Raw genomic sequence first — 26861 nt, 5'->3', positions numbered from 1 at the left:
TATATATATGATTTCTAATAAAGCACATATTAATTGTGCGAACTTAAAATTTACCCTCCAGATATGAAATATCATGATCAAGATCCTCTGCTGTGGGGGTGCCATGAACATTGTTTTAGTCCAGAACACTATTAAAAAAAATTTATTTTTTTAAAAATTGGTATTTTTATATTTTAATTATTTCAAAATCAAAATTATATTTTTTATATTAAAATATGTGATTAATAATCCAATTTATATTTACAATTTTATTTTTGGTTACAAATATATATTATGGGTGTAAAATGACGTCTCTCTTATTAATTTTTCTTTTATAATTTTTTCAACTTTTTTTTAAAAAATATGTTAATAAAAATTTAATTTTTTTGTTACAGATATGTGATTCCGAACTAACAAGAAAACTATCTTGTAATTTCTGTGTTAGACGAAATATGCGCGAAATAAATTAGGAAAGTAGGCTAAATTATCATCTAAATTTTGCTAACTAGTGGAATATATTGTTAAAATTGAGTCTCGAAATTCGTCTTGATCCATCAACATGCACAACTTTTTTCACTATAAAATGGAAAAAAATTAATAATATATTGAAGAACTTGAGGGAAGATTGATATTTATTTAAAATAAATAGAAAACATGCACACGATGTTCTCAAAACTCCAACCACAAAGCAACCCAAAATGGCCAAAATAAAACTCCAACTTTAAATCCTTAATGGAACATGAAAAAAAATTTTAACCAAAAACATGAAATCAGACCATGCAGTCGTCACTTGTTCATGCCAGTGGCATTCTTGACAGATTCAGCTGCACCTTGCGCCTTAGCCTTCATCTGCTGTCCAGCCTAAACGTACACGAAATCGTCATGTTATCGACACAGTATCCGGACCCATACTAGCATATATACTCTTGGTATGTTTCCGTGTCTTAATATCATGAATAGTTCATGATGCGTCTAACGTAAGTGGTGAGCATCGTGGAAAGATTACCTCCTGCATTGATTCCTTAGCCGGCTGTGCAGCGTTACTAGCCTTGTCCGTCATCTGGTTACATTTTTCCTGCAGTGAGAAAGAAATTTTTTATGAGAATTGGATTTTGGACGCCTCATTTTACTTAAAGAGAGCAAAGTTAACACCTGTGCTTGGCCCTTGGCTTGGCCGGCTTGGTAGCTCATGTTCTGTGAATTATCCATTTTCTAATTAATTTGATGGATGAGGTTGTAGCAGCTGGTATTTATAGCATCTTGGGGCATGCTCGATGTTCGCCAAGTGTGTTATACATAAAATTAATATAGGGATTTTTTGTTACTAATTGTATGATCGATTCAAAGCCAATATACTAGGAAATATCGTTTGTTGAAAATATCTTCTCATGCACGTTTGTCTCTGGTTCAACAAATTAGTGAAATACCATTTTAGCCACATACACAAATATATATATATATATATATATCCACACCACTCATGATTTTGCTTTGTGATTAGTTACCCGAATTTATACGGACTACCCAGATCCTGTTAAATCGGGTAATATCTTTTTTTTGTCAAAAACGTGATATAAATAAAACTTGATTCTATCCCATAATTCTGCTTCGTCTGTTGTTTTACGTACGTAGACGACAGACAAGTTTGTTGATAGATTTTTTAACTTAAGTACACAGATAATAACTAAAGCCTTTTCTTTAATCATTCCGACATTCTTAATATCTGTGTCGAACTTCAATATTTAAGCCCCTCAGACAATAGAGTGGCTTCAAAACTATATTTAAGGATCCAAATAAGAGATCTATCTTACAAAATACGACCCGTGAGACCGTCTCACACAAGTTTTTGCCAATAAAACGGATTTGGATACTCTACTATGTTGAAAAGACAGCATTTGTTGCTGTGCATTTTTTTACACGAAATGATCACGTGATCATCTTGTGGACATCGCACCATATGAGATAAATTTAAAAGTTGTCAGATTAAACGAGATGATCACATGATCATCTCGTATAAAAAATATACGGCACAAAATGTTGTATTTTCAATAGCATAGAAGATCCAAATCCCAATAAAACATATATTATACGTATTAAAATCTATATAAGTACACTTTGAAATATTAAATGTCATTTTACTTTATTTTTCACCTTTGTTTTTGTTTAAATTTATTACGATTGAAATATTTAATAGAGTTAGTGATTTTTGACTTAAAAAAGACCCTCAAAAATCCAATAAACAGTGAGAAATTATATTACTAAAACTCACAACAATAAAATTACAATTTTTATTATTAATATATAAAAATATGAAAATTATGGTGGTGACAGCGGTCGGCATCCATTCTGCTTTCGCTTCTTCCACGACGACAATGGGCTGGAATCTTATTCTAATTCTTACGCGTCAAACCACCGTAAAAAAGGCCATGACAGGTGCCAATTTCTTGGGCATACAAATTAGCCATGGGAAATCTATTCATGGCGCCGAATGGAATGTTCAAATCTCTAAAAAGCCAATTCATTATTGGCGTGAAACATGAAACAGTGTAGCACAATGAACTCAACCTCGAAACATAATTGCAGTCTTAAATCAGGGATGCATGCTTGAACAGAAAAACCAGATTAACATGTTTTTTTTTATCCAACGGTAGTGAAAAGACACACAAGCGATATATTTATTCATACCACAACGTTCAAACTCAAAATCAACGCAGAAAATGCTTGACAATCAAGAAACATAGAGTAAACTGTTCGACATTTATTGAAAATATAAAAACAGTGAAAAACCAAATCTAATACGAAGCATGAAATTATTTCTTAACTTCCTCATCCTCATTCTCACTCCAACATGATTGCAGAATCGACCTGGGTGATCCGCAGCTCCTTGAGCTAGTGAAGCTGCTGTACATCATGGATCCTCCATTGCCAAGTGCTTCACAGTTTCGTTCTCCACAGCTATATCCCTTCATACATAGAGTAAACTCAGAATCAAGGTCCTTCCCAGCAACAGCTGAATGCAAAGCAACAGAGAACTTTGCTGGCTGGAAGCAAGCCAACACCCTCTCCAGTAGTAGAGACAAATCTTCTCGATTAAAATCGTAGCCCACTGCTTCAAAACTTGCATAACTGAAGCCATCTTCTGGTGTGATGTGAATTGTAGAGATTGCACCGCCTTCTATTGCATTCATCGAGTAACCACAGGGATCAAAATCGAAATCACATATATCAGAATGCGGAAGGATTTTTCTGATTCCAGACACTTCAGTCATAACAGATGCAGAGCTTGATTGGTTCTTGAAAAACACAGAAGCCTTCTTCCGGTCCAAATTCGTCATGCACATCTCTAGAGTGTAAACAGGGCTCAAACCACTAGTCCCACTGGCACAAGCAGAGTAAACGTGCCATTTCTCAAGGTCGTCAGAATCACCCATCACATAGGCCTTGCTACTCAGACCAAGTTTGCTAAAATGGTTATCGAGAACAGCAACTTCTTCAGAAAAGCTACGGTGCGGAAATGGCTGCGCGCCAGGAAAAATGAAACTTCCACGAGTGTATCTTACGGAACTCACAGCAAGACCAAGTGTACCAGCTAGCTTAAGGATAGGTGGGATGGAAAGCAGCAGTTTGGTAGTCCCACAAGTTTTCAATATAATTTTGTATGGGTACACAAAGAGGCTTGATTCTGATAGAACATAGGAGTCAACTTCTTCATTCATTAGTGAAGACACAATGGTGCATTGAGCTGGTTCCAAAATTTCATCCAGTTGGAATTTGGACAGAGATCGAAGGCCACGGCCTCCAGGATCAGCAAATATTCCAGGCTCAGAAAAAGTAATCTCGAGCCTCTTCTCATAACCTTCGAATCCAATTGCAGAGATTGGTACATCCATTTGGACTAGTGAGAAAAGAGTGGTGCTTCCAAGCAGGAATAACAAGAATGAGGAGGAAGAAGAGAAAATAGAGAGCAAAGAGTTAAGACACTATTCTTTTGTTAAAAAGGTGGTGGTTAGGAAAATTTAGCTAGTCTCAGGATGGCTTCCGAGCGCACTGTAACAAAGAAAGCCGAATTAATATTCATGTTTAAACAGTGATTTTACTAGCATTCAGAATCCATTAAATGAAACAAAATCAGATCTTTCAAAAGGTAAAACTCACGTTGGAGTATGCAGCAGATCTGAATTTCTTGATTCCACCGTTTGGGCGTACGTCTTCAATGCTGTAACCGAGGGGAGCTTCGTAGAATAAGGATTTACTATTACTAGACTTCTTCTTACCACCCTTCGACTCCATTAAAACATTCAATCCTTCTTGACTGTACAATAAAACGAGAATCAGAACCACATAAATCAATACAAAACTCAAGCACGAAACGTGAACCAAAAAAGTATTAATTCAACAGAATTCAAAAGTTCACGATTTTAACTTGTATGCATCCGATACAAGATAAGATCTGGAAGATTAAACGTTGTAAACAAAATCAAGGGACACTGGGTCACCAGAGAAAACAAAAATTATGTAAACCAACAAGTGGATTCCACTGCAACAACCCACGAATAGGACATTGATTTCAGAAAAAAAAAACTAAAATTTCTATTAAATCAACAGATTTATCATAATTCACCGATGAAATTAAGAAACGAACAAGAAGGAAACGAGATGCAACAACTAACCAGAAACGATATACGCAACAATGGCCGAAGAGAACCTATTTTCTTCCCGTAATACTCCAATATCAAATCTGTGAATTAAAAATCAAATAAAACCTCATTAACACATCATGCACATCACAAACCACAAACAAATAACGATATTTAAAAAATAAAAAACCAACACTTACAAATCGAAACCAACAAACCTGAAACGATAAAAAACCAGCCCTAAAATCGAGAACCCGTGGTCGTGAAAATCATTAAATTAAAAATCGGAGAGGAATCTGTATTCGGAAAACTTGAATGAAGCGAATCAATGGGGGAATGGGAATTGATACGCCAGAGGTCTCCTTAAATAGGGGAACGAAAAGATACGGGATATGTGTAAACTACAATATTGCCCTCCGCTCCATCGGGCCACTGATTTTTCATTTACTAATTTACCCTTTTGTTTTTTTGTGCGGGGATTAAGAAAATAGATTAATAAAAAAGATTCCCTGGCTAGTGTGATTCTTTTCTTCTGGAGAATTTCCTGCTCCTTAAATATTTTTTTTAGTATATCTATTATGAGACGGTTTCACGAATTTTTATATGTGAGACGGGTCAATCCTACAGATATTCACAATAAAAAGTAATACTCTCAGCATAAAAAGTAATACTTTTTCATGGATGACCCAAATAAGATATCTGTCTCACAAAATACGACTCGTGAGATCGTCTCACACAAGTTTTTGTATTTTTTTTTTAAAAAAAAAGTAATTTATTTTTTCCTTCTTTTTTAATGGAAAATTGGAGAAGAACCAAAGTCAAAGCATGTTTTTCGTGGGATACATCATATCACATTTAGGAGCTTTTTTTAGAAGATTTTATAAATTTTTATTTATTAAAAGGATACATCCGTTCATTTTTATAATAATAAATAATATTTTTATTATAAAAAATAATAATTTTTATAGATAAAAATTGACTCATGAAACTGTCTCACAGAAATTTGATTACCACATTATATATTCTTTTATCACTTTTTTACAATCAATAATTCTAGAGTGATCGGTTGAGTACGCGGTACACTTCAAATAACACTCTTGTTATATTAATACAATTTGGTCAATTAATATGATAGATCAACTTAATTTTTATTTTAAATTTAGATTATCAATTTGAACATATTATATTAAAACATATATTATCGAAGATTGACCGCATTTGAAGGCACTATTTTGGGGTAATTTATCGTTTTAAAGAAAACAATAGCTGACAAAATTCAAATTTAGAAAATAGTAAAACAATCCAAAACCATGGTTTGATTATTCTCTCGACACGGATTCAATAATCGCACAATTTTTTAATTAATAAAAATAAAACACGTGATCTTAATTCTGATATCATTACAACTTAAGCAACACACGTTTCTGTTGACATTAACATAATTATAAAACAAATATTAAAATTTTTATTTAATATCACATATTCATTGACTTAAAAATAAATCGTTGAATAAATAATTTAGCCAGTTAGTCATTTTAAACGTAAATAATCGCTTAATTATTGGACCACACTAAAATGTCTTGGTAAACCGTAAATTTCGTGCCCATTTCGTATACTCCCATCACACAGCTCTCCCCTATAATTTTTATTTTTTTATTTATTTAATTATTTTTTTTTTTTTTGCAAGAAACCAAATGTAATAGACCATCTTTGATTTTGGAGACAAATGTTCACATTCGATCACGTCCACATTATACTATCCAACTGGTCCGAACTTTCTCCATCGTCAAAATCGAATTTTGATTAAAATAATAATAATAAAAGTAATAAAATAAAAATTGGACTGAAGATGGACACGTACCTTGGGAAATCTCCTCGCATAAATTTGCGTGTTCATCCAGAAATTTAATTCTCTCCATGGAGGCATATGTCAGGTACTTAGTTAAGTTAACATGTATTGAACATGTTTTTTGTGAGATGGTCTCACGAATCTTTATCTGTAAGATGGGTCAACCCTACTAATATTCACAATAAAAAGTAATATTTTTAACATAAAAAGTAATATTTTTTCATGGATGACCCAAATAAGAGATCTGTCTCACAAAATACGACCCGTGATATCGTCTCATACAAGTTTTTGTCATATGCATTTCGTGTGTACCCATCTCGTTTCATCTTATTAATATTAATAAGACAGTCTTAAAAACAAGAGCATGTCTCTTATGAGACGGTCTCACGAATCTTTATATGTAGACGGATGAGCTCTACCGATATTCGCAATAAAAATTAATACTCTTAACATAAAAGTAATATTTTTTCATTGATGACCCAAATAAGAGATCCGTCTCACAAAATACGACTCGTGAGACTGTCTCACACAAGTTTTTGCCTAAGAACAATCGTCGATGGTAAAATATATGAGTAAAATATAAATAAAATTTGAAAAAAAAAATATTTATAAAGAGAAAATCTTACCTTGTTTTATGAGCTTTTCGATTCCTCTTTATAGACTATTTTAGATAAATACATAGTTATCTTGAATATATTAATCAGTTCTTTTTTGTCCAATAGTCTGGAAGACGGGTGGATTATAGAGCCAGAGGCAAATTGAGGGTTTGACCATCTTAGATCTTTTGTTATCTGGTATATTTGCCTTTTAAGTAAAATAAAACGTATCTTTTGATATAATCACACTGATTCTCTTATTCGATAACATTCAGGCGGATGAAATTTTTGATGATTGCGTGTTAAAGCAAGAAAGACCTCTTCCCCCGAATCAAGAGGAAGGTTGAAGGTCGAGATTTTGTTGGTCAACCAATTAATGTGACTTGTGAGGTACAACAATTATTAGGAAATAATCGAGTTAGAGCCGTTGCTACAAAACTTTTACTTTGAATAGTCTTGAACGTGACTCCTATGACTTCAGTAACATCAGAAGTGGGAAAAGTGAGTGTCTCCGTCTTTGAAAGAGCTACGGTGAGATATATCGGCAGCAATAATCGAAAGGCCCTAAAACCGAGAATTTTGAATTATTAGACATAAAATTAATCTTTTTAGTATCAAATTGAGAACAATATATTCCTTTGGGCTCCCTCGTAATAGTTCTAGTGATTAAAATAGCTTAGGAAATATCCAAAATTTTGATTGAAGATAGATTAGAATAGATAAATCTAGTGAGAATATTATTTTAATATAATAAAAAAAGTACAAATTTACTAAGTACGTACACATTCTAAAATCTTCGTAGTATCAGTATTTAGATATATATATATATATATATATATATATATATATATATATATATATATATTTGGATCGACATATTTGAGTCATGAGCAAAAATTTGTGTGAGAGACGGTCTCACATGTCGTATTTTATGAGACGGATCGCTTATTTGGGTCATCCATGAAAAAATATTACTTTTTATGCTAAGAGTATTACTTTTTACTGTGAATATCGGTAAGGTACCCGTCTCACAAATAAAGATTCGTGAGATCGTCTCACACAAAACTTCCTTCAATTATTAATAGCATTTGCAATACAACTGTAAACTCATTTTCCCATATTAAATAGTTTCATTAAAGTATAACAAAAGAAAGTGGAATATGTACCATGTTTATTGGGATTCAGAATTTAATTTTCTCGGCCATGCATGCATGCATGCATGGCCGCCGCGTGTCCCATTTATTAACCACCACACCTCTTAAACTTGACATTTTCTCCTATATTTTCCTTTACTATAATAACCCTCCAATTGACGAAAGCAATCTGAAATACCGCTTGAAATTCCCGTTTTACCCCCAAAAGAACGTGATTCCCATTTTTCTTTTTATAATAATAATTCCACACCGTTGGGATTAATTAAATTACACGCTTCGTCGAAATGTTTTCTACTTACAAAATTATCGACATTTGTATGTATTATTATTATTAGTAGTGATACTCACGGGAAATTTAGGGTTCGATCCACGCAAGCGTCACTAATCCAGACACGGGCTTCAAAATTACCCTGGGCCTGAAATCACAAATAAGACCGTTAGGAGGGGGCCAGGAGGGTGTCCCGGCGTAGCCCCTCCGACGCTCAAGTCAGAGACTGAGGATATATGGGAGGAGCAGCTAAGGGCGCTGCTGAAAACAATATAGTGAATCCAATAATCATACGCTCCAACCTGGTATTTATAGGAGAACACCTGGGCTTGTCATGGGCCATTCACATGTGGGCCTTAATGATGGGCCGGATCTTGATGGGTTCATCCCTGGGTATCACCAGTCTCCTCCTCCCGAGTCGAACTGAATCGTAGGTTCAAAGTTCGATTGATTGCGTTGTTCTCGGTTTACAACACGTGAGTTGTGCATTTTCTTCCAGCCCTCCGTCAGTCTCCAAAAAGTTGGAAACAAATCAAATATCAATCCTAGCACCGCTTCATCATCACCTCGCCGCCTGCACGCCAGCCCCAACAGCGTGCGTCCGCCCTTGCGCGCCTCGCCCCCTCGCGCGCTCGCCCGGCGCCCTCGCCCCGCGCGGCCGCACAGCTCCCGCGCGCCACGCCCTCACCGAGCTCGTCCGGCGCCCTGCCGAAGCACTCGCCCCCTCGCGCACCACGCTCGCCTGCTCGCCTGGGCGCCGGCTCGCTCGCGTGCCACAGGCTCGCCCTCAAGCCCTCGGCCATGCCTTCGCCCTAGCGCCAGCTCGCCAGCGCCACGCCATGCCACGCCACGCCACGCCACGCCAGCTCGCCCGCACCCCGCAGCTCGCCCCTAGCCCCTCGCCTGCCGCTCTCGCCCTCGCCCGCCGAGCGTCTGCTCGCCGCGTGCCCGAGCGTCACACGCCAGCTCGCCCGCGCCCGGCAGCTCGCCCGGTACTTCGGCTCTCCCGATCGCCTGCTCGCCCCCGCCACGCCACGCCAGCTCGCCGAGAGCCTGCCCGCCCGCCACTCGCTTGCCCTCGCGCCACAGGCTCGCCCTCAAGCCTTCGGCCACGCCTTCGCCTCGTCCAATACGTTGAGAAATTTGATAATCCCCGTAAACTCTGCTCCCCGTAAACATCTTTTGTTATCGACTAACCAAATAAATTTTTCTCTTCCCAAACTCTGCTCCTCTGCTAGGCGATGCCTTAGCAGGAAAATAAAAACTCAACATCTCCACCCTCTAACTCCTCTACTAGGTGACACCTTAGCATGAAAAATAAATTTAATTCTCCTCATCCACTCTTCTCCTCTGCTAGGCGATGCCATAACAGGAAAATAACATTTTTCTCCTCCCAAACTCTGCTCCTCTGCTAGGTGATGCCTTAGCAGGAAAATAAAAATTCACTACCCCCACCCTCTAGCTCCTCTGCTAAGCCGGGTCTTAGCAGGAAAATAAAATTCAACTCCTCCATCTAACTCCTCTGCTAGGTGATACCTTAGCAGGAAAATTTAAATTCAACACCTCCACCCTCTAATTCCTCTGCTAGGCCGGGCCCTAGCAGGAAAATAAAATTCAACTCCTCCATCTAACTCCTCTGCTAGGTGATACCTTAGCAGGAAAATAAAATCAACACCTCCATCCTCTAACTCCTCTGCTAGGCGATGCCTTAGCAGGAAAATAAAATTCAACGCGCCCACTCTCTAACTCCTCTGCTAGGCGATGCCTTAGCAGGAAAATAAAATCAACACCTCCACCCTCTAACTCCTCTGCTAAGCCGGGCCTTAGCAGGAAAAATCAAACTCTCACCTCATCATCTCATAACTCCTCTGCTAAGCCAGGTCTTAGCAGGAAAATAAAATCAACACCTCCACCCTTTAACTCCTCTGCTAAGCCAGCTAAGCCGGGCCTTAGCAGGAAAATAAAATTCAACACCTCTACCCTCTAACTCCTCTGCTAAGTGATACCTTAGCAGGAAAATAAAATTCAACACCTCCACCCTAACTCTGCTCCTCTGCTAGGCGATGCCTTAGCAGGAAAATAAAGATTCAACCTCGTCATCCTCTAACTCCTCTGCCAGGCGATGCCTTAGCAGGAAAATAAAATCAACACCTCCGCCCTCTAACTCCTCTGCTAGGAGATACCTTAGCAGAAAAATAAAAATTCTTCTCTTCCACTCTGCTCCTCTCATCGCCGACTCTGCTCATCTGCTAGGCGATGCCTTAGCAGGAAAATAAATATTCTCGACCTCACCCTCTACTCCTCTGCTAGGCGATGCCTTAACAGAAAAAATTTAACTTTTCTCCCCCCCACTCTTCTCCTCTACTAGGCGCAGCCTAAGTAGGTAAAATAAAATTCATATAATCCTCATAATACAAGAACAACCACGAACTTAATATAAGAACTTGGCTTTATTAAATATCAACTGATAATGTAAGACAAATTCAGGAACGAAATACATTAAAAATGAAGTATAATATTCTCTAAGGTGGTAAGCGTTCTCATGACTCTTTAGAGCCTTACCCAGCACATTCTCCAACTTTCCTCTCTGCTCCTCTTGTACCTCCACAAGACAAAGTTACCCACGTAGAAGCTTCTCCGAATGACTCTACAACTGCAAGACTGAGCTCAAGCTTCCATGCGAATGCTCGTGACTTCTCGTTTCTTCTTCCGTCATGATTCTTTCATAACAACGACGTGCGACTTTTTGGTCCCCGCACAGGACTCCAACTCCTTTTCCCACATGAAACTTAAGCTTCTAATGATAACTGGAAGCTACTGCTCTAAAATCCTTCAGGGCTGGTCGTCCTAGAATTCCATTATACGCTGACGGGGTATCTACTACAGTGAAGGCTATCATCTTTGTAACCCGCCGAGAATCAGTCCCCAAGGATAGGGGAAGAACAATCTGACCCAAAGGCAAGATGACGTGTTCTGCAAACCCATACAGCGGGGTGGATACCGGCTCAAACTCAAATCCTCTCATCTTCATTTGATCTAACGTGCTCTTGAACAAGACGTTCACGGAGCTTCCATTATCAATAAATATTCCCGCCACATCATAATTGGCAATGGTGGTCGTTACCACCAAGGCATCGTTATGTGGAGTCACAACGCCTCGGAGGTCTTCCGGCCCAAAGCTGATGACGGGGTCTTGTGGTAAGTCTGCACCCCTAGATATCTCAAAGTTCTCCAACCTTCTCCAATGTGCCTTCTGAGCTCGCCCAGAGTCTCCATCAGTAGCACCCCCCGAGATCATATGAATCATTCCTCTCGTAGGGTGGTTATCCTCATTCATTCCCCTCTTCGGTTCGACGAGCTCCTGAGGGACATCTTGACATCGACCTTCCCCTCTCTGCTCCCCGATCCTCTGATTTATCCATGGAGGGCCTGGACCACGTCTAGGGGGCGAGCGAGACCTTTGTCGACTCCTTAATGAGGATTCTTCTCGTCTATCCCTTGAAGACAATCTAGCACTGTACCCAACCCTTCGCGACTTCTCCCACCTCCTCGCGGGCTCCCTCACCTCCATCACCTCGTCCCGACTCCTATCTAGGGGAACATGGGATGAGAATTGTCTTTTACTACTAGTTCTGTCTTCCTCTCTTTCCCCCGCACCCCTCTTCCTTCCTCCTTTCTCCGCTCCCTCAACTCTACTTCCTCCGGGCCGGCTCTCCATCCTTCTGTACCGTTGGGCATCTTCCAAGTTTACATATTTCTCAGCTTGAGCCAACAGATCATCATAGCTCAACGGAGGCTTCTTGACCAGCGACTTGAAAAACTCCCCTCCCCTCAGTCCTTGTGTGAAGGCACTTATCATGATGTCAGGGGTAGCCGCTGGTATTTCCAGCGCTGCATTGTTGAAACGCTGGACAAATTCTCGCAAAGTTTCATTCTCTTGCTGTTTCATCACGAACAGGCTCAAATAATTTTTCTGGTGCCTCTTGCTGCTAGCAAATCGGTGCAAGAAGGCAGCTGAGAAGTCCTCAAAAGAACGTATAGAGCTGGGCTGCAAAGTGTTAAACCACTGCTGGGCTGACCTCACCAACGTGCCCAGAAACACCTTGCACCTGACTCCATCCGAATATTGGTGCAACAGAGCCGCATTCTCAAACCTCCCCAAGTGTTCCTCGGGGTCAGTATGTCCATCGTACTCTCTCACATTCGACTGTCGAAAATTCGGAGGAAGCCCTTCTTCTAAAATGGTTAGTGAAAAGGGACTTCCTCTCTTGGGCCGGCGCTCTGCTTCCCACCTGTTGTCTCAACATCCGTATTTCCTTTCACATCTCTCCAATCTCTGCATTCCCTTCGCTTGGGAGGGGCTGGGTCTCTTCAATTCTACTCTGCTGGCCCTCAACATTTTCCTCTCGCTCCTGGCGAGTGGCCTGCTCTTCAATGAACACAGATTCTTGGTTCCTACTCATAGCCTCATCAACTGTCCGAGTGATAAATTGACCCAACTGCTCCAGGGTCAAGTTTCCCACTTTTTCATTAGGACGGGGTTGCTCGACCCTGATCTCTTGACGAGGTTGTTCAGTTCTTGTCTCCTGATGGGTTTGTTCCTGCCTCGCCTCAGCATGAGACTGTTCGGGTCCCCTCTGAGGACGCGATGACGCTGAGTTAACTCTTCTACTCCCTCGCCTCCCTACCATCTCTACGTCTCAACTCAGATATTACCACAGACGGCGCCAAGTGATACTTACGGAAAATTTAGGGTCCGATCCACGCAAGCGTCACTAATCCAGACACGGGCTTCAAAATTACCATGGGCCTGAAATCACAAATAAGACCGTTAGGAGGGGCCAGGAGGGTGTCCCGACGTAGCCCCTCCGACGCTCAAGTCAGAGACTGAGGATATATGGGGGGAGCAGCTAAGGGCGTTGCTGAAAACAATATAGTGAATCCAATAATCATACGCTCCAACCTGGTATTTATAGGAGAATACATGGGCTTGTCATGGGCCATTCACCTGTGGGCCTTAATGATGGGCCGAAAATTTGGGCTGGATCTTGATTGGTTCATCCCTGGATATCAATTATATATACATGTGTTTCACCATTCTAACCTAAATATTTTTTTATTACACGTCTGTGAAAGAGATTACGGAATAAGATTGATTGACTTGGATTCACGTTGAAATAAAAGATTTCGAATCAATTAGTTTGTTTGAGTATATTAACTTGGGTGGATTTCAAATCTCGTAAATTATTTTTCGAGTAATTATGATAAATTTAAAATTTATATTGATATAAAGTTATTTTAAATCATTTCGAATAATCTCTCACTTGATATATTTGGAAAAATATTGATTTGTAAAGGCTTATCAATAAATGATATTTATTTCTTTTTTATTTTGAGAATAAAGTATCTATACTATTCATATACTATATCTATACTATAAATCATGAGAGTTAAAGTAACGCTTTCGGTGTCTTTGTGTCACATTTTTAAATGCTAAAAATATCTCTATCAAATTATAAAAAAATACTCAATTTTTATCTAATGAATTTTTTTTTATAAAATTATATTTTAGTAAATTTGTCACTTTCCAATAATTTTTAGACAAAAACTTGTGTGAGATGGTTTCACGAGTCGTATTTTGTGAGATAGATATTTTATTTGAGTCATCCATGAAAAAATATTACTTTTTATGCTAAGAGTATTACTTTTTATTGTAAATATCGGTAGGATTATTAGTTTTTTTAATTGGATCATGATAATTTTTACTCGTCTCACATGTAAAGATTCATGAAATCGTCTCAGAATAGACGTACTCTAATCATTAGGAGCATTAGTTTTTTTTAATTGTATCATGATAATTTTATTAACAAATATTTGCGAATCTAAAGTTTAATCAGCGGTGGGTGAGTGTGCAATTAATATAATATTTTTGAATTGAAAGGAAAGATCGGGGGATAAGATTGCCAATCGGTGGAACAATCATCATGAGCTGGTTCGCATGAAACTAAAATTTGGCAACGAACGAAATTATCAAAACAGGACAAAAATATATTACGTGCAATAAATTTTTAAAATTTGTATATCATTAATTAATTAATTAAATAGATTTTCTTCCTGACAATGCGGTACTTCGCCACCCTGGCGCCAAGTCACCCTCACTTCTTTTTTAAAAAATAAATAAATTTATGTTGTTTTCATGGGATTTAAATTTTATTTTTCTTGCTTTTTAAAAATCGCAAATTTTTGTGATTCGATTATGGTATTTTGGAAAAAAATAATTCGGTAAACTCGAGTTTCTTGTATTGTAAATAGGATGGATAGATGACATGTATTTAATGAGATAAAGTTGGATCAATATTTTCGTTATCTAAAACGAATAGATTTTTTATGAGATGATTTCACGGATTTTTATGACGATATGAGTCAATCATGTTATGTTGAAAATCTGACTCACGAAATCGATCCATAAGTCAGTTTCAGAATTTTTGTGTTTAAAAATTTGACATAAAATCTCTTATAATTCGGGAAAATGTGCATGAATTTTAAAATACAAAAACTCTCGTGAGACGATCTCACGGATCAATTTCGTGGGTCGAATCTCTTATTTGAGTCATCCATTAAAAATATTACTTTTCATGCTAAGAGTATTACTTTTTATTGTGAATATCGGTAGGGTTGAGAAATCTTCCAAATGTTTACAAATGTATTATATATGTGTATACTAAACAAACCCCATTGACGAAAGCCCAATGGGAAAATAGTTTAAATGTTGCCAAAGCCCAATAAAAGCAGTGCCTGTCCCAATCCATTTAAGGAGGAGTAAATATTTATTTGGAGTAAATTGTTGCATCGAATTATTTAATAAGATTTTATTTCATAAATTTTATTTTATTATGATTATATTGATATTTACGGAAATAATTATTTTTTAGAAAATTTAAAGAAATATTATGTTTAATTAAAAATTAAGCTGTGAGAAATAGGTAAAATAAAATTAAATATATTGATTACATTAGGGAGTGTAGAAATTTATTATAATTTATAGTTTGAACTTAAAACAGAAAATAATATGATTATATTTATTTATTTTGTTGAGATAAAAAATGAATAATTCGAAGCAAAATCAGGCTAAATGGACCTTTCATCAATGGAAAACAACTTGGATGTCTTCTTCGCCCCAAGTGGAAATGATTGGCTTGGATAAAGACACTATGACACACACCCTCCATCCTTTATGTGTATTTCTCCAATATACTTGGGTGCACTAGGACAAAATAATTCCATTAAACAATGTAATGGACAAATTAATTTTTTATTTTATACGGTTTGGGGTTTGAAAAATTGTAAATTCGCTACAAATTAATTTTTAATTTTATACGGTTTGGGGTTTGAAAAATTGTAAATTTTGTTCTATAGCAGGGTTTTATTTTAGTTTTTGATTCTATAAGTAGTTTAAATTTAGTTTTAGTTAAATAGATTGGTATTTCATTTACTTTTAGGGACATGACATTGGATATTATTGAATTTAATTGTTTTTATCTAGCGTAGACAAAGAAAAAGATTATAAATAGATCACAAAAACTTTTATCAGACTATTTCACGAGTCAATTTCGTTAGACGAATCTCTTTCTTGACTCGACCGTGAAAAACTTGTTACTTTTCATTCCAAATATAGATCAAGTCGATACATCTCACATATATAATTATGTGAGATTGTCTTACAAGAAACTTACGACAACCATGTACCAAATTATATTCATTCCAAATATACAATGTCAAGAAACATGACATTATCCCAGAAAGATAAAAAAGTTTTTCTTTTTCTTATGTATATCAAATTTTCATTAACCCTTTTGTGTTTCAATCCCAAATCTACGTACAAATGCAACAATCAGATTCTTGGATTGTTTCAAAAAGTCAAGAAAATCTAGGAGTTAATCTCCGAAACAATTCCTTCCTGCAAAGAAAAAAGAAACGCCGAACCATTAGATTCAATCTGATTCAAGAATCTTGCTATATTTTTCGAATCTAATTCGAATGAAGTAGTGTGATCAAAGTTTGATTATACCTCATAAGTTGCTTGTCAAGAGATGAAGTAGATAATAAACCTCTGTTTTCCTCAGCTCTTCTTAACAGATAAGGCATAATCTGCTCTATAGGCCCGAAGGGCAGATACTTGCTCACTCTAAAACCTGCATTTCTCAAACCAAAAGAAAGGGTATCTGCCATTCCATAGAGTTGGCCAAATTGGAGATTTTGACTGTCTTTTTCCAGTCCAAGATCGATTGCTTTAGAAGCCGCAAATTTTCCTACATTCCAAGAACCTCATTACACACCATCGCCGAGAAAATTCTTAATGTTCTGTAAAATGCCTACCTGATTCAACGTTATGAGTAGCCAGAACCGGATCCATTGAAGATTTCTTGAAGCATAAAAGCAGCACAATCGTTGTAACAGGCATGAGTTTGCTGTATGGTGTCATGGATTGGGGACTTGACTCCCAAAGAAGTAGCCAATTGTCTCTCACTCGATAAGTATGCGCCCCTCACCAATTTAAACCCGACACACACTCCCATTACGTCGGCAGATTTCTTAACTACAACCAATCTCTCTTTTGAATCTCCCAAATAAGCCTGAACTGTGTTGAAAATTAAAGGGCCATTGTCATTTTTACGGTATTCTGTAGCTGCAGAGTAGGATAAGTAGTCTATCGCCGGTTGAATGGAGGTATCCTCTGCATCAATTAGCAGAGGCACGTTTGCTTCTATACATTTCATGCAAAGTCTGGCTAATCTTTCGTGGGCTAACTTGAGATTGGTTTCTTCTTCTAAGGTTAGATTCTCTGGCCTCTTCGGAGTGTGAAAAAGCGGGTTCGAATTCAGAAAAAGGGGCAAAGTTTTGAGCTTCCAAGGAAGCTGCAAGGATTTATCCTTTATTCCCATCTTAATAGATCACTCATCCTCTTGAGCAAACTAGGAGGAGCAATTGCTGTAATCTTCAAAACAATAAAACTAACCTGGATTGAAAATCTTCTTGTATAAGTATTCCGATTCTTGGATAACAAAATCTAACTAATCTCCGATTCAAGAAAGTTAATTAGAACTTACAGAAGAATCAGGTTGCGATTTAGCAGATTCAGCAGTTTGAATAAATTGCTCCAAATTCCGATCACAATCCTCGTTATCGATTGCGTGTTCCAAACCATAATCCAACATAGCTCTAAGTCCAGAATCCCAAAGCTTCTTCACAGTTCCGCCAACCTCCTTCAAACCTTTCCCCGCGCAGAAATGATCGTAAAACGAACGTTCTATTGCTCCGAACACGATTCTCTTCACCAGGGGAGTCCCCATCAGCTTTGAATTCAGAACCCACATGCCAAAATCGACCATAGGCTCAATCGAGGTCATGTGAAGAATGATCGACGATTTGGTCAGCTTCGAGGTCGAAACCGTCGAGAAAATCTTGCTGGAATCATCGATGTTGATGGGTCCGTCGCACGGGTTTGTGTGGGTGATCATGCCTTGTTTAGAGGCGGAGGCCTCCGGATTAAGGTTGAACGCAGGGACGGCGGAGATGGAGGACGGCGCGGCGGAGATGAGGCGGCGGAAGGAGGAGGGGAGCTTGTTGAGAAGCTTTGGGTGGACGCTACGGGTGGCCATGATCAAAGAACACTAGTGGTAATGCCTAAGGGAGCTCTTTGCAGATATTAAGGTTAATTGGTTATTTGTAGAAAATTTAGATCATTGGCGTTATTACTTTTAGCGTAAAGGGAATTAAATAATTATTTTTCATATTTCTATTTAAAATATATATATATATATATATATATATATATATATATATATATATATGGATTTTTATTTAACTTTCATAATTGGAATTGTGAAATTACATGTTTATAAGTTGTTAGTGTATTTATTATAATTAAAATTTATTTTTCTAAAACCTATTTAATTCTATTTTGTGATTTATATATGTATAAAATTGTAAATTAAGTATAAAGTCACTAAGAATACTCTCTCTTATATATATATAAATAAATAAATAAATAAGATATTTACTTTAAAAACTCTAAAATTTTTAATTATATTTTTTATAACAAATATATTAAAAATTGATTTTAGAACTATTAAAATATGATTATTATGTATCACACAATTACCGGATTAAAAAGATAATGAGATGATAATGCACCGTCAGCACTTACACTTAAGAATGCGCACTGTCTTAGTCTTAGTCTTATCCATCCAGATTTAAATTACCTTCTAATACAATAAAAATATTTACTTGACTTCTATAGTTCTATATATTTATTTTGAATGAAATGAGGAGTTTGTTATACTTGATTTTCGAAATCGAAATTTTATTTCAAATTTGAAAAAAATCGGTATTTTTTTATGACCACAGCATACAAAGTTTTAATGAATCTCATCGTCGATTTAAAAACAAATTGGAAATAGAAGTTAGGTCTCTTCTGAGACGGTCTCACGAATCTTTATCTGTGAGATAGGTCAACCATATCGATATTCACAATAAAAAGTAAAATTTTTAGCATAAGTAAATTTTTTTGTGGATGACTCAAATAAGAAATATATATCACAAAATACGACTCGTGAGACCGTCTCACACAAATTTTTACTTAAAAAATAGTTATGCTCATACACTATGACCCCTAAAGAACTTAGAAATAGTTAAAATGTATAAGTAACAAAATTACGTCATATCATTCTTGTAAGATTTATATATGAAAATAAAATAACACCTATTAATGTTTTTTCAAGTTATTAAATTTTCTTTTTCATTATTGCTCTCAAATTTTTATTTATTTCTAATAATAATATTCTTAACTTAATTTAGCATTTATTTGAGTAATTATTTATTGACTATTGAGTTTGAAATTTTAATTAGAAAATCAAATATTTTTATCAAATTGATATATAGAAAATAATTAAATTCCTATCCAATTGTTTGTTTGTTTTTTTTAACAATATTAAAGTCGATCTAAAATAATTTTTTCATTATAAAAAAGGATTTTTCCTATTAGTGATCGACGGTGGAGATGGAGTTTCTTCACTCCAAACTCTAAAGCCTACGTAAATCTTTCCGCTTCACCGGCGGTTGCCGAAAACCTACTCGCCGCCGCGATCGAATCCTTGGAGAAGCTCTTCAAACATCTGCATAATACTTGGATTACGGATTAACAATCCAGCCATTCCAAGAACGAAATTCGGAAGTTTTTGGGTAATATGTTTACCTTTGCTTGTTTATTCGTTAAATTCTTCTCCTGCATGTCAGGAGCCACTGCAATAATATGATCTCTGAGGAAGAAATTAATTTAAATTTGCTGAAACAGCCTATCAGGAGACCTTTCCTATTTCGTTTATCCATGGATAAGTGAATGTATTTGTTGATAAATTCTCTCTCGAGTTGCTTGTCTCAATTTTCAGGCTGTTAGTATCATAGTACGTAGGAATGGTTGACTCAGGGGAGCCAAAGAGAAGGGTGGCTTTTGTCCTAATTGATGGACTGGGAGATGTATCACTTCCAAGTTTAGGCTACAGGACTCCTCTGCAAGCAGCTCACGTACCTAACTTGGATGCCATAGCTTCGGCTGGAATAAATGGCTTAATGGATCCCGTTGAAGTTGGGTTGGCTTGTGGAAGTGATACCGCACATCTTTCTATATTGGGTTATGATCCTCGTGTTTATTATCGAGGGCGAGGTGCATTTGAGTCTATGGGTGCTGGACTGGCAATGTCTCCCGGTGACATTGCATTTAAAGTAGGTGCTTGCTCTTTGATCATCATCCTGTTGTGCTCTTTTTCAGTTTCTTATGATTAGCATTCACTATTTCTTGGACTTTATCATGGCATTGATTAGTTCCTATGTGCTGCCTAAATGTTTGGGACGATGTTTATGTGAAGATTGAACATGGTGATTTTGCGAATTTATCAGTTCTCTTACTAATCTGGCTTCAGTATTTCTCCAGGTTTCGATGGCAGAATTTTGTTTTGTGGTTCAGTTCTTAGCATGTTCAAGAGACCGTAATTATCCCATCAGTAGTTGTAAAGGAATTCATCTAAGCTAGTAATTAATATTCTCTCTTGAAAAAGAGGATTGGGTTTAGAATAAGATGCTTATTTTTCCATTCTTAATCAGTTTCATTTTCTAGTTTACTGCAAAATCTTGGACGCTTCATTCACCGGATAATCAGCTATTCGAGCATGAATGTCTATGAATTTTTTCTACTTTGTATGTGTTTCTTTAAATGGAAAATACTTATACTGACTGTATTGTAAAATTTTGTTCGCACGGTAGATTTTCTTGATCCTTCTGCACAACTTTGATTATAGTTATTGGGCTCAGTGATGACTTTTATTTTACTCAGTCAAACTTCGCTACCTTGGATGAGAAAACAGGAGTAGTTACTAGCCGGAGGGCAGATAGGCATTTTGAAGAAGAAGGACCCATTCTTTCTGCAGCATTGGATGGAATGAAGCTGCCCTCTTTTCCTCAGTATGAAGTTAGAGTCAGGTGCTACTTTTTCCAGTTTCCATACATTCTGTACACTATGTTATTCGTAGGAACAGTGCATGTTTTTCTTGGGTTTTAAGCCTGCAATCCAAAAGTAACTGGTGACTTAAATGAATGATTATGGATTTAATAATCTATGGTGTTCACCTATGTTGTCGTAACTTCAAAGCACTCATTTTTTACATAGATTTCAGGTTGTGTCTGATATCTTGTGAAGTTAAACTGATAAAATATATGATTAAATGTATGCTTAAGATATGCAACAGAGCATAGATGTGGGGTGGTTGTAAAAGGACCAAAATTAAGTGGAAACATATCAGGAACGGATCCATTGAAGGATAACCGCCTACTTTTAAAAGCTCAACCACTTGATGATTCTGATGAAGCAAAAAACACAGCTGCGGTTGTTAATGAGTTATCCCAGGAAATATCTCGCATTTTGGTTGCCCACCCTCTGAACGCCAAAAGGGCTGCTGAAGGAAAGAATATTGCAAATGTCGTTCTTTTACGAGGTTGTGGTATTCGAATAGAGGTAATCTTTTTGCGACACTTAGGTAATCTTACTTCCTCTCTCCTGAAAAATATAATATCCTGTAGTATTTAAATTGTGTGCCGGAATTCATTTAATTTATCTATTGAGATGCCAAGAAACTATATGTTTTCACGATTATGTATTTCAGGTTCCTTCATTCGAAAAGATACATGGTTTATGGCCATGCATGGTTGCTCCGACTAAAATTATTGCTGGATTGGGTTTATCCCTTGGTATCGATATTCTGGAAGCTCCTGGAGCCACTGGTGACTACAGAACCCTGTTAACTTCCAAGGCAACTGCCATAGCCAATGCCCTCTCAGCTCCTCTGCAGTTATGCCCCAATGTTTTTGTGCCTGGTGAAGAAGAGCATGAACCTGGTCAATCTAATGGCTATGATTTTGGATTTCTTCACATTAAGGTGTTGATCTACAAATCTTTCTATATTCATGTATATATCTATAATCTATTCAGGGATTTAACATTTTGCTGTAATGAAGCTTTAAATTATGTAATTGCAGGCGATAGACGATGCAGGTCATGATAAAGCGATCATTTTCAAAGTCAAAGGATTGGAAGCTGTTGATAGAGCTATAGGCCAGCTGGCTAAGCTCCTTTGGCAAGCAGAGTCAAGTGGGGCATTCCAATATTACATTTGTGTCACCGGCGACCACTCTACGCCAGTTGAGTATGGCGACCACAGCTTTGAATCAGTCCCTTTCACATTGTGTCGTTTGAAAGACTTTGTTGGTGCTGCGGGTGGGGAATCACATGTCTTGGAAACTTCTCTCGACCCATTTCCACTTCCAATCGTAGCATCTGGTGAAGAGATTGTAGATGAATATCAAAGTCGAGAAAAGAAACAAGGCAAACAAGATCCAGCTTTCAACGGTGACACAGTGCTTGAATTCGACGAGTTGGCTGCAGCTAGAGGATGTCTCGGGAGATTTCCTGGTAGTGAAATGATGGGGATCATTAAAGCATTTATCAAGCTCTAACAGAAGCTACAATTATTAGTCAACCCGTTATTTGGAACCTATTTTGAGTAATAAAATGACAAAACTTTTTTCGCTTATCGACTGACAAAGGAAGCTATGGCAAGCCATCAATAAATTATATGCTTGTTCCCATGAAGTTTGTGGACTGAGCTTGTGCTTCCTTACTATTTTGGTTCAATAAATAGATCTGTAATTATGGGTTTCCATTTATTTTGTTCAGAAATCTGATAACCTTTGGTCGTAAGTTTCTATTAATTTATGATATCCATTTCTTATTTTCTTGTTTCCACCCCCCCCCCCCCCCCCCCCCCCCCAACAAAAAAAATAAAAGTAAAATGTTATTTTCTTGTTTCGATTTAATTAATGCTCGTCCATGTGGAAATGGACATTTCCCTGATGAAGCCGACCAAATGCGAGAGACTAAAAACGCCGTCTCCGCTAAATTCCGAACCCAATCTATTGGTTAATCACATTCCTGAACCGACCGACTCCAACAAATTCCGACGCCATCTCCAGCTACCGCAAGTAAAGCCAACATTTTCCGGCATAATGGCGGCACCCGTCCCGGTTATCGATACCCGAGATTTCCCGGGCCAGTTATCCAAGCTTATAGAGGCGTGCGAAGAATGGGGATGCTTCAGAATCGTGAATTTCGACGGGATTCTTCCGGGATCTCTGATGTCGGATATGAAGGCGGTGGTGAAATCACTTCTGGAGTTGCCGGAGGAAATCAAGAGGAGAAACGTGGACGTGATTGCGGGGAGCGGGTACATGGCTCCTTCGCAAATCAATCCCCTTTACGAAGCTTTAGGGCTTTATGATATGGGGAATACTATAGCCGTCGATTCCTTCTGTTCCAAGTTGGATGCAACTCCTCACCAGAGGTTGGATAATTTCCTTATCTGCAAATTCAACCTCTTTCCATTTCATCAACTGCAATCACCTTATTACAAATTAAATCAATCTGGTTAAATTTCCACTTTTTCCTATTGACATGGAAGTAAACCAACCTTAAGTAGAGTGCTATGTACTCGTGATTAATCTTTGTAAGATGCTATGATCAACAGGACTGTTGTTCTGAAATATGCTAAAGCAGTGAGTGAACTGATGATGTATATTGGGCAAAGAATGGGAGAAGGGCTGGGGCTGAGTAGCGTTTCCTTTGAAAAGTGGATTTGCCAGTTCAGGATCAATAAATACACCTTCACCCCTGAAACAGTGGGTTCGCCTGGAGTACAAATACACACAGATTCTAGCTTTCTAACTATTCTGCAGGACGATGAAATAATTGGTGGCCTTGAAGTAAAGAAAAGGTGTGGAACTTTTGTGGCAGTAGACCCCTGCCCTGGAACGCTTCTTGTCAATCTTGGAGATATTGCAGCTGTAAGTATATAAAATCTTTCAGCAAATTTGCCTGTGTGATATTTAATGATATGTGGATTAAAAGTCTGTTCGCTCTGCTTCCTGTTTCAATTTGAAAATCTTTAGTCAATACTAGTTCATATGTAGGTATTGTTGGATGAACACATGATTCTCTTTGTCGAACATTGTTAGTTTGATCGACCTGTACTTATACTTGGCCAATATCTAGTGAAGTGATGCATGTGCAAATGATTAAAACGCCATTAGAATCTAATAAGTTCAACGTGTGTGAAATAAAATCCGAGCTCTAGTTCCCGAATTTTAGGAGCGCCAATAAAGGGTAAAAAATTTACCTGATTGAAATTTGTAAGAAAAACTCTTAACGACTAACTACAACCTTTCTTCTGTCTTGAACTTGTTCTTGAACCCCTGTGATGCATATAACTAAAGGTGTGGAGCAACGGACGATTCTTGAATGTGGAACACCGAGTAATGTGCAAGGAAGCTGGCTTAAGATTCTCTATAGCTTCGTTTCTCTTAGGGCCCGAGGAGACAATGGTGGAAACACCACCAGAGCTCATAGATTTGGCACATCCCCGTATGTACACTCCTTTCATGTATCAGGATTACAGAAAACTTCGAGTGTCAAATAAGTTTCACAGCGGTGAAGGTCTTGGCCATTTACGTGGTGACTCGTGAAAAGTTTTGCCGAGGGTCGTATGATGTTGTGTTGGTCGGTTATTTTGATGAATAACTGTTGGTGTGATTTTTGTAGGAATCAATAGCTCGTGATTCTTGAGAACATTTGACAAGCATGTTGTATTGATATCTCTTACATCACGAAATATTAAATGTACCATTTTGTTCACGTCATTTTTTGGCTTTCCACCATATTCTGAGCCTCCGCTCGAGCTTGTTGCAAATTTGAAGTGCGAGGAGCCGAGCTGGCCGTCGATAAGTTACAAGTGTTTGAGCCAAGCTGCGTTTCTGGGATGCAGTAATTTACTACAATTTAATAAACATATATATTAATACTTTAGACTAATTTTTCAAAATGTGATCAAGGAAAATTTATTCTCATAACTTTAAGGTAATTGTTAAAAGTTTGATACAACTGTAGCTTCATAAGGAGTAAGAAATTCCAAGAATCTAGGATGATTGTTGGGATGCAATAGTTGTTAAAAAATAATCGTAATGCGATGCTACAGATTTTATAAGGTTTAAAATATTTAAATTACACAGTTATTATTAGCTATAACTTTTAGTAAACAGAGATTTTTTGTATTACAATTTAATTAGCTCTTTCGTATTTTTTTTTCCGAAGCAATATTGATTAAATTACTCGTGGATGTAAAATTTTAAATGTCAAAAGCTGTATTAATTGTGTCAATCCTGTGTTATTGATATTATTTTTTTTATAGATAGGGAGACGTAGATATTTGTCGCTTCGAGTTTGTCTTAAAAAAAATTCCTTTTTTTTTAAAAAAGAGCAACATCATATATATTGAATATCATGTACAGGAATGATTAAATTTAATGAAAAAATATGATATTAAATTTAAATAAATCATGAATAACTTGCTAGATTTATAAGATTATTAAATAAATTTAAGAAATTATTCACTATAAATTTCTATTATAAGTTATAACTTTTAATTTAAAAGTGAAGGGTCACTTTTATTCACACATACAATAATACTGTTAATGGACTTTCTGCTTTATATATAAAATAATCGATAGTAGGCAGATAAATATATAATCTCAATTTTCTTTAACGCTTTTTGGTGGGATAGTTGAAAAACTTATACGACGACACATGTATTGTGTGTATAATATAATATATAAAATTTTTATATATGATATATTTTTATTTTTTAAAATAATTTGTTTAGTTAAGATTCTTTTTAAAATAAAGATTTTCATATATTTGATTTAGTTATATATTTTGCATCTAAATCTAAAATTATAAATAAATGAACTAAAATGTGATTATCCTTTATGTAAGAGTTAGTTGATGGAAAGGGGTGGAAAAATAATAAGAGATGTTGAAATTAAATAAATAATTAAAATATATATGTGGAATAAAATCTACATATTAAATATATTGTTAATGCATAATTGAATAAAAAAACGAATATTACTTTTTATACTAAGAGTATTACTTTTTATTGTGAATATGAGTAGGGTTACCCGTTTCGCATATAAAGATTCGTGAGACCGTCTCACAATAGACTTACTCTCAAAATTATACATAAACTATTATTATTTATTATTTTTTAAATATATGAATCTACACTGTCTAACATCACAACCAACTTTGATTTGTTTGGTTTTGATTGTAGTGCATCTGCCTCATCAATGATTCTTAAAGTCCTTTTTCTCCACCTTTTACATTTGGTTGGCTCCTTTCATATTTCTTTACAAATTTTAAGCACATATGATTGCAAATAAATAATTTTTTTTCCGACATTGGATTAAACGATAAATGTTTGCTCTTATGATTGAATAAAATCATGTGTTTGATTTTAATGAATTATAAAGAGCGCAATTCTTGATAGCCGATTGAAGGAGAATTATAATTATCTTTGCTACAAAAACGACAGACGCACAACATTCAAGCTGTTGTGCGCTATGAAATATTAAAATTGTACTATTATCAATAATTATAACATTGAGTAGAACGAAGCATCATTTAATCATAGAGTATCTTAATTATAGCTTATTATTATTTTAAATTCCTTTTGTCTTAAAAATAATGTCACAATCACAATATATATATATATATATATATATATATAATAGATGAGTAATACGTCATCAGTGATCACATAAATATTCACAATATATAGTTTTGATATGTGCAGTTTTATATGTTTCATTATATCCAATATGTGATGATATATCATCGAGATTCACAGTAAAATTTTGATATATTACACATCTATTATTCAT

General features: G+C 36.5%; 5 protein-coding genes across 7 annotated transcripts; 2 read left to right on the top strand and 3 right to left on the bottom strand.

Annotated features, from left to right (window-relative positions):
• Positions 1-593: 593 nt before the first annotated feature.
• On the bottom strand, positions 594-1233 carry LOC142548275 (uncharacterized). The gene is made up of 3 exons (XM_075656593.1): positions 1132-1233; positions 986-1054; positions 594-840 (listed from the first exon to the last, which is right to left on the bottom strand). The coding sequence occupies exons 1-3, from the start codon at positions 1186-1188 to the stop codon at positions 766-768; spliced, it is 201 nt and encodes a 66-aa protein (XP_075512708.1). The 5' UTR covers positions 1189-1233; the 3' UTR covers positions 594-765.
• A 1404-nt stretch (positions 1234-2637) lies between these two features.
• Positions 2638-4972, bottom strand: LOC142549742 (S-adenosylmethionine decarboxylase proenzyme-like). 2 transcript variants are annotated; one of them, XM_075658851.1, is made up of 4 exons: positions 4817-4972; positions 4650-4717; positions 4135-4291; positions 2638-4026 (listed from the first exon to the last, which is right to left on the bottom strand). In XM_075658851.1, the coding sequence occupies exon 4, from the start codon at positions 3867-3869 to the stop codon at positions 2790-2792; it is 1080 nt and encodes a 359-aa protein (XP_075514966.1). In that variant the 5' UTR covers positions 3870-4026; positions 4135-4291; positions 4650-4717; positions 4817-4972; the 3' UTR covers positions 2638-2789. The 2 variants fall into 2 exon arrangements, with proteins under 2 accessions (XP_075514966.1, XP_075514967.1); XM_075658852.1 differs by having other exon boundaries at positions 4835-4972.
• An 11254-nt stretch (positions 4973-16226) lies between these two features.
• Positions 16227-18190, bottom strand: LOC142548274 (proline dehydrogenase 2, mitochondrial-like). Its single transcript, XM_075656592.1, is given in 6 exon segments — positions 16227-16440; positions 16552-16792; positions 16860-16885; positions 16887-17418; positions 17421-17499; positions 17591-18190. Coding segments are annotated over 6 exon segments (1470 nt in total). The 5' UTR covers positions 18143-18190; the 3' UTR covers positions 16227-16400.
• A 1320-nt stretch (positions 18191-19510) lies between these two features.
• Positions 19511-22825, top strand: LOC142549741 (uncharacterized). 2 transcript variants are annotated; one of them, XM_075658849.1, is made up of 6 exons: positions 19511-19724; positions 19931-20264; positions 20872-21017; positions 21273-21549; positions 21698-21970; positions 22071-22825. In XM_075658849.1, exons 2-6 carry the CDS (start codon positions 19956-19958, stop codon positions 22545-22547), a joined length of 1482 nt encoding a protein of 493 aa, XP_075514964.1. In that variant the 5' UTR covers positions 19511-19724; positions 19931-19955; the 3' UTR covers positions 22548-22825. The 2 variants fall into 2 exon arrangements, with proteins under 2 accessions (XP_075514964.1, XP_075514965.1); XM_075658850.1 differs by having other exon boundaries at positions 19517-19724; positions 19954-20264.
• An 88-nt stretch (positions 22826-22913) lies between these two features.
• On the top strand, positions 22914-24782 carry LOC142549740 (2-oxoglutarate-dependent dioxygenase DAO-like). The gene is made up of 3 exons (XM_075658848.1): positions 22914-23431; positions 23615-23930; positions 24360-24782. Exons 1-3 carry the CDS (start codon positions 22929-22931, stop codon positions 24606-24608), a joined length of 1068 nt encoding a protein of 355 aa, XP_075514963.1. The 5' UTR covers positions 22914-22928; the 3' UTR covers positions 24609-24782.
• Positions 24783-26861: the final 2079 nt, after the last annotated feature.

The sequence above is a fragment of the Primulina tabacum genome, chromosome 6 (assembly GCF_025594145.1).
Source record: "Primulina tabacum isolate GXHZ01 chromosome 6, ASM2559414v2, whole genome shotgun sequence".
Classification (NCBI taxonomy): domain Eukaryota; kingdom Viridiplantae; phylum Streptophyta; class Magnoliopsida; order Lamiales; family Gesneriaceae; genus Primulina; species Primulina tabacum.
Note: the sequence above shows the minus strand (reverse complement) of the source record. Positions and strands in the feature narration are given on the sequence as shown.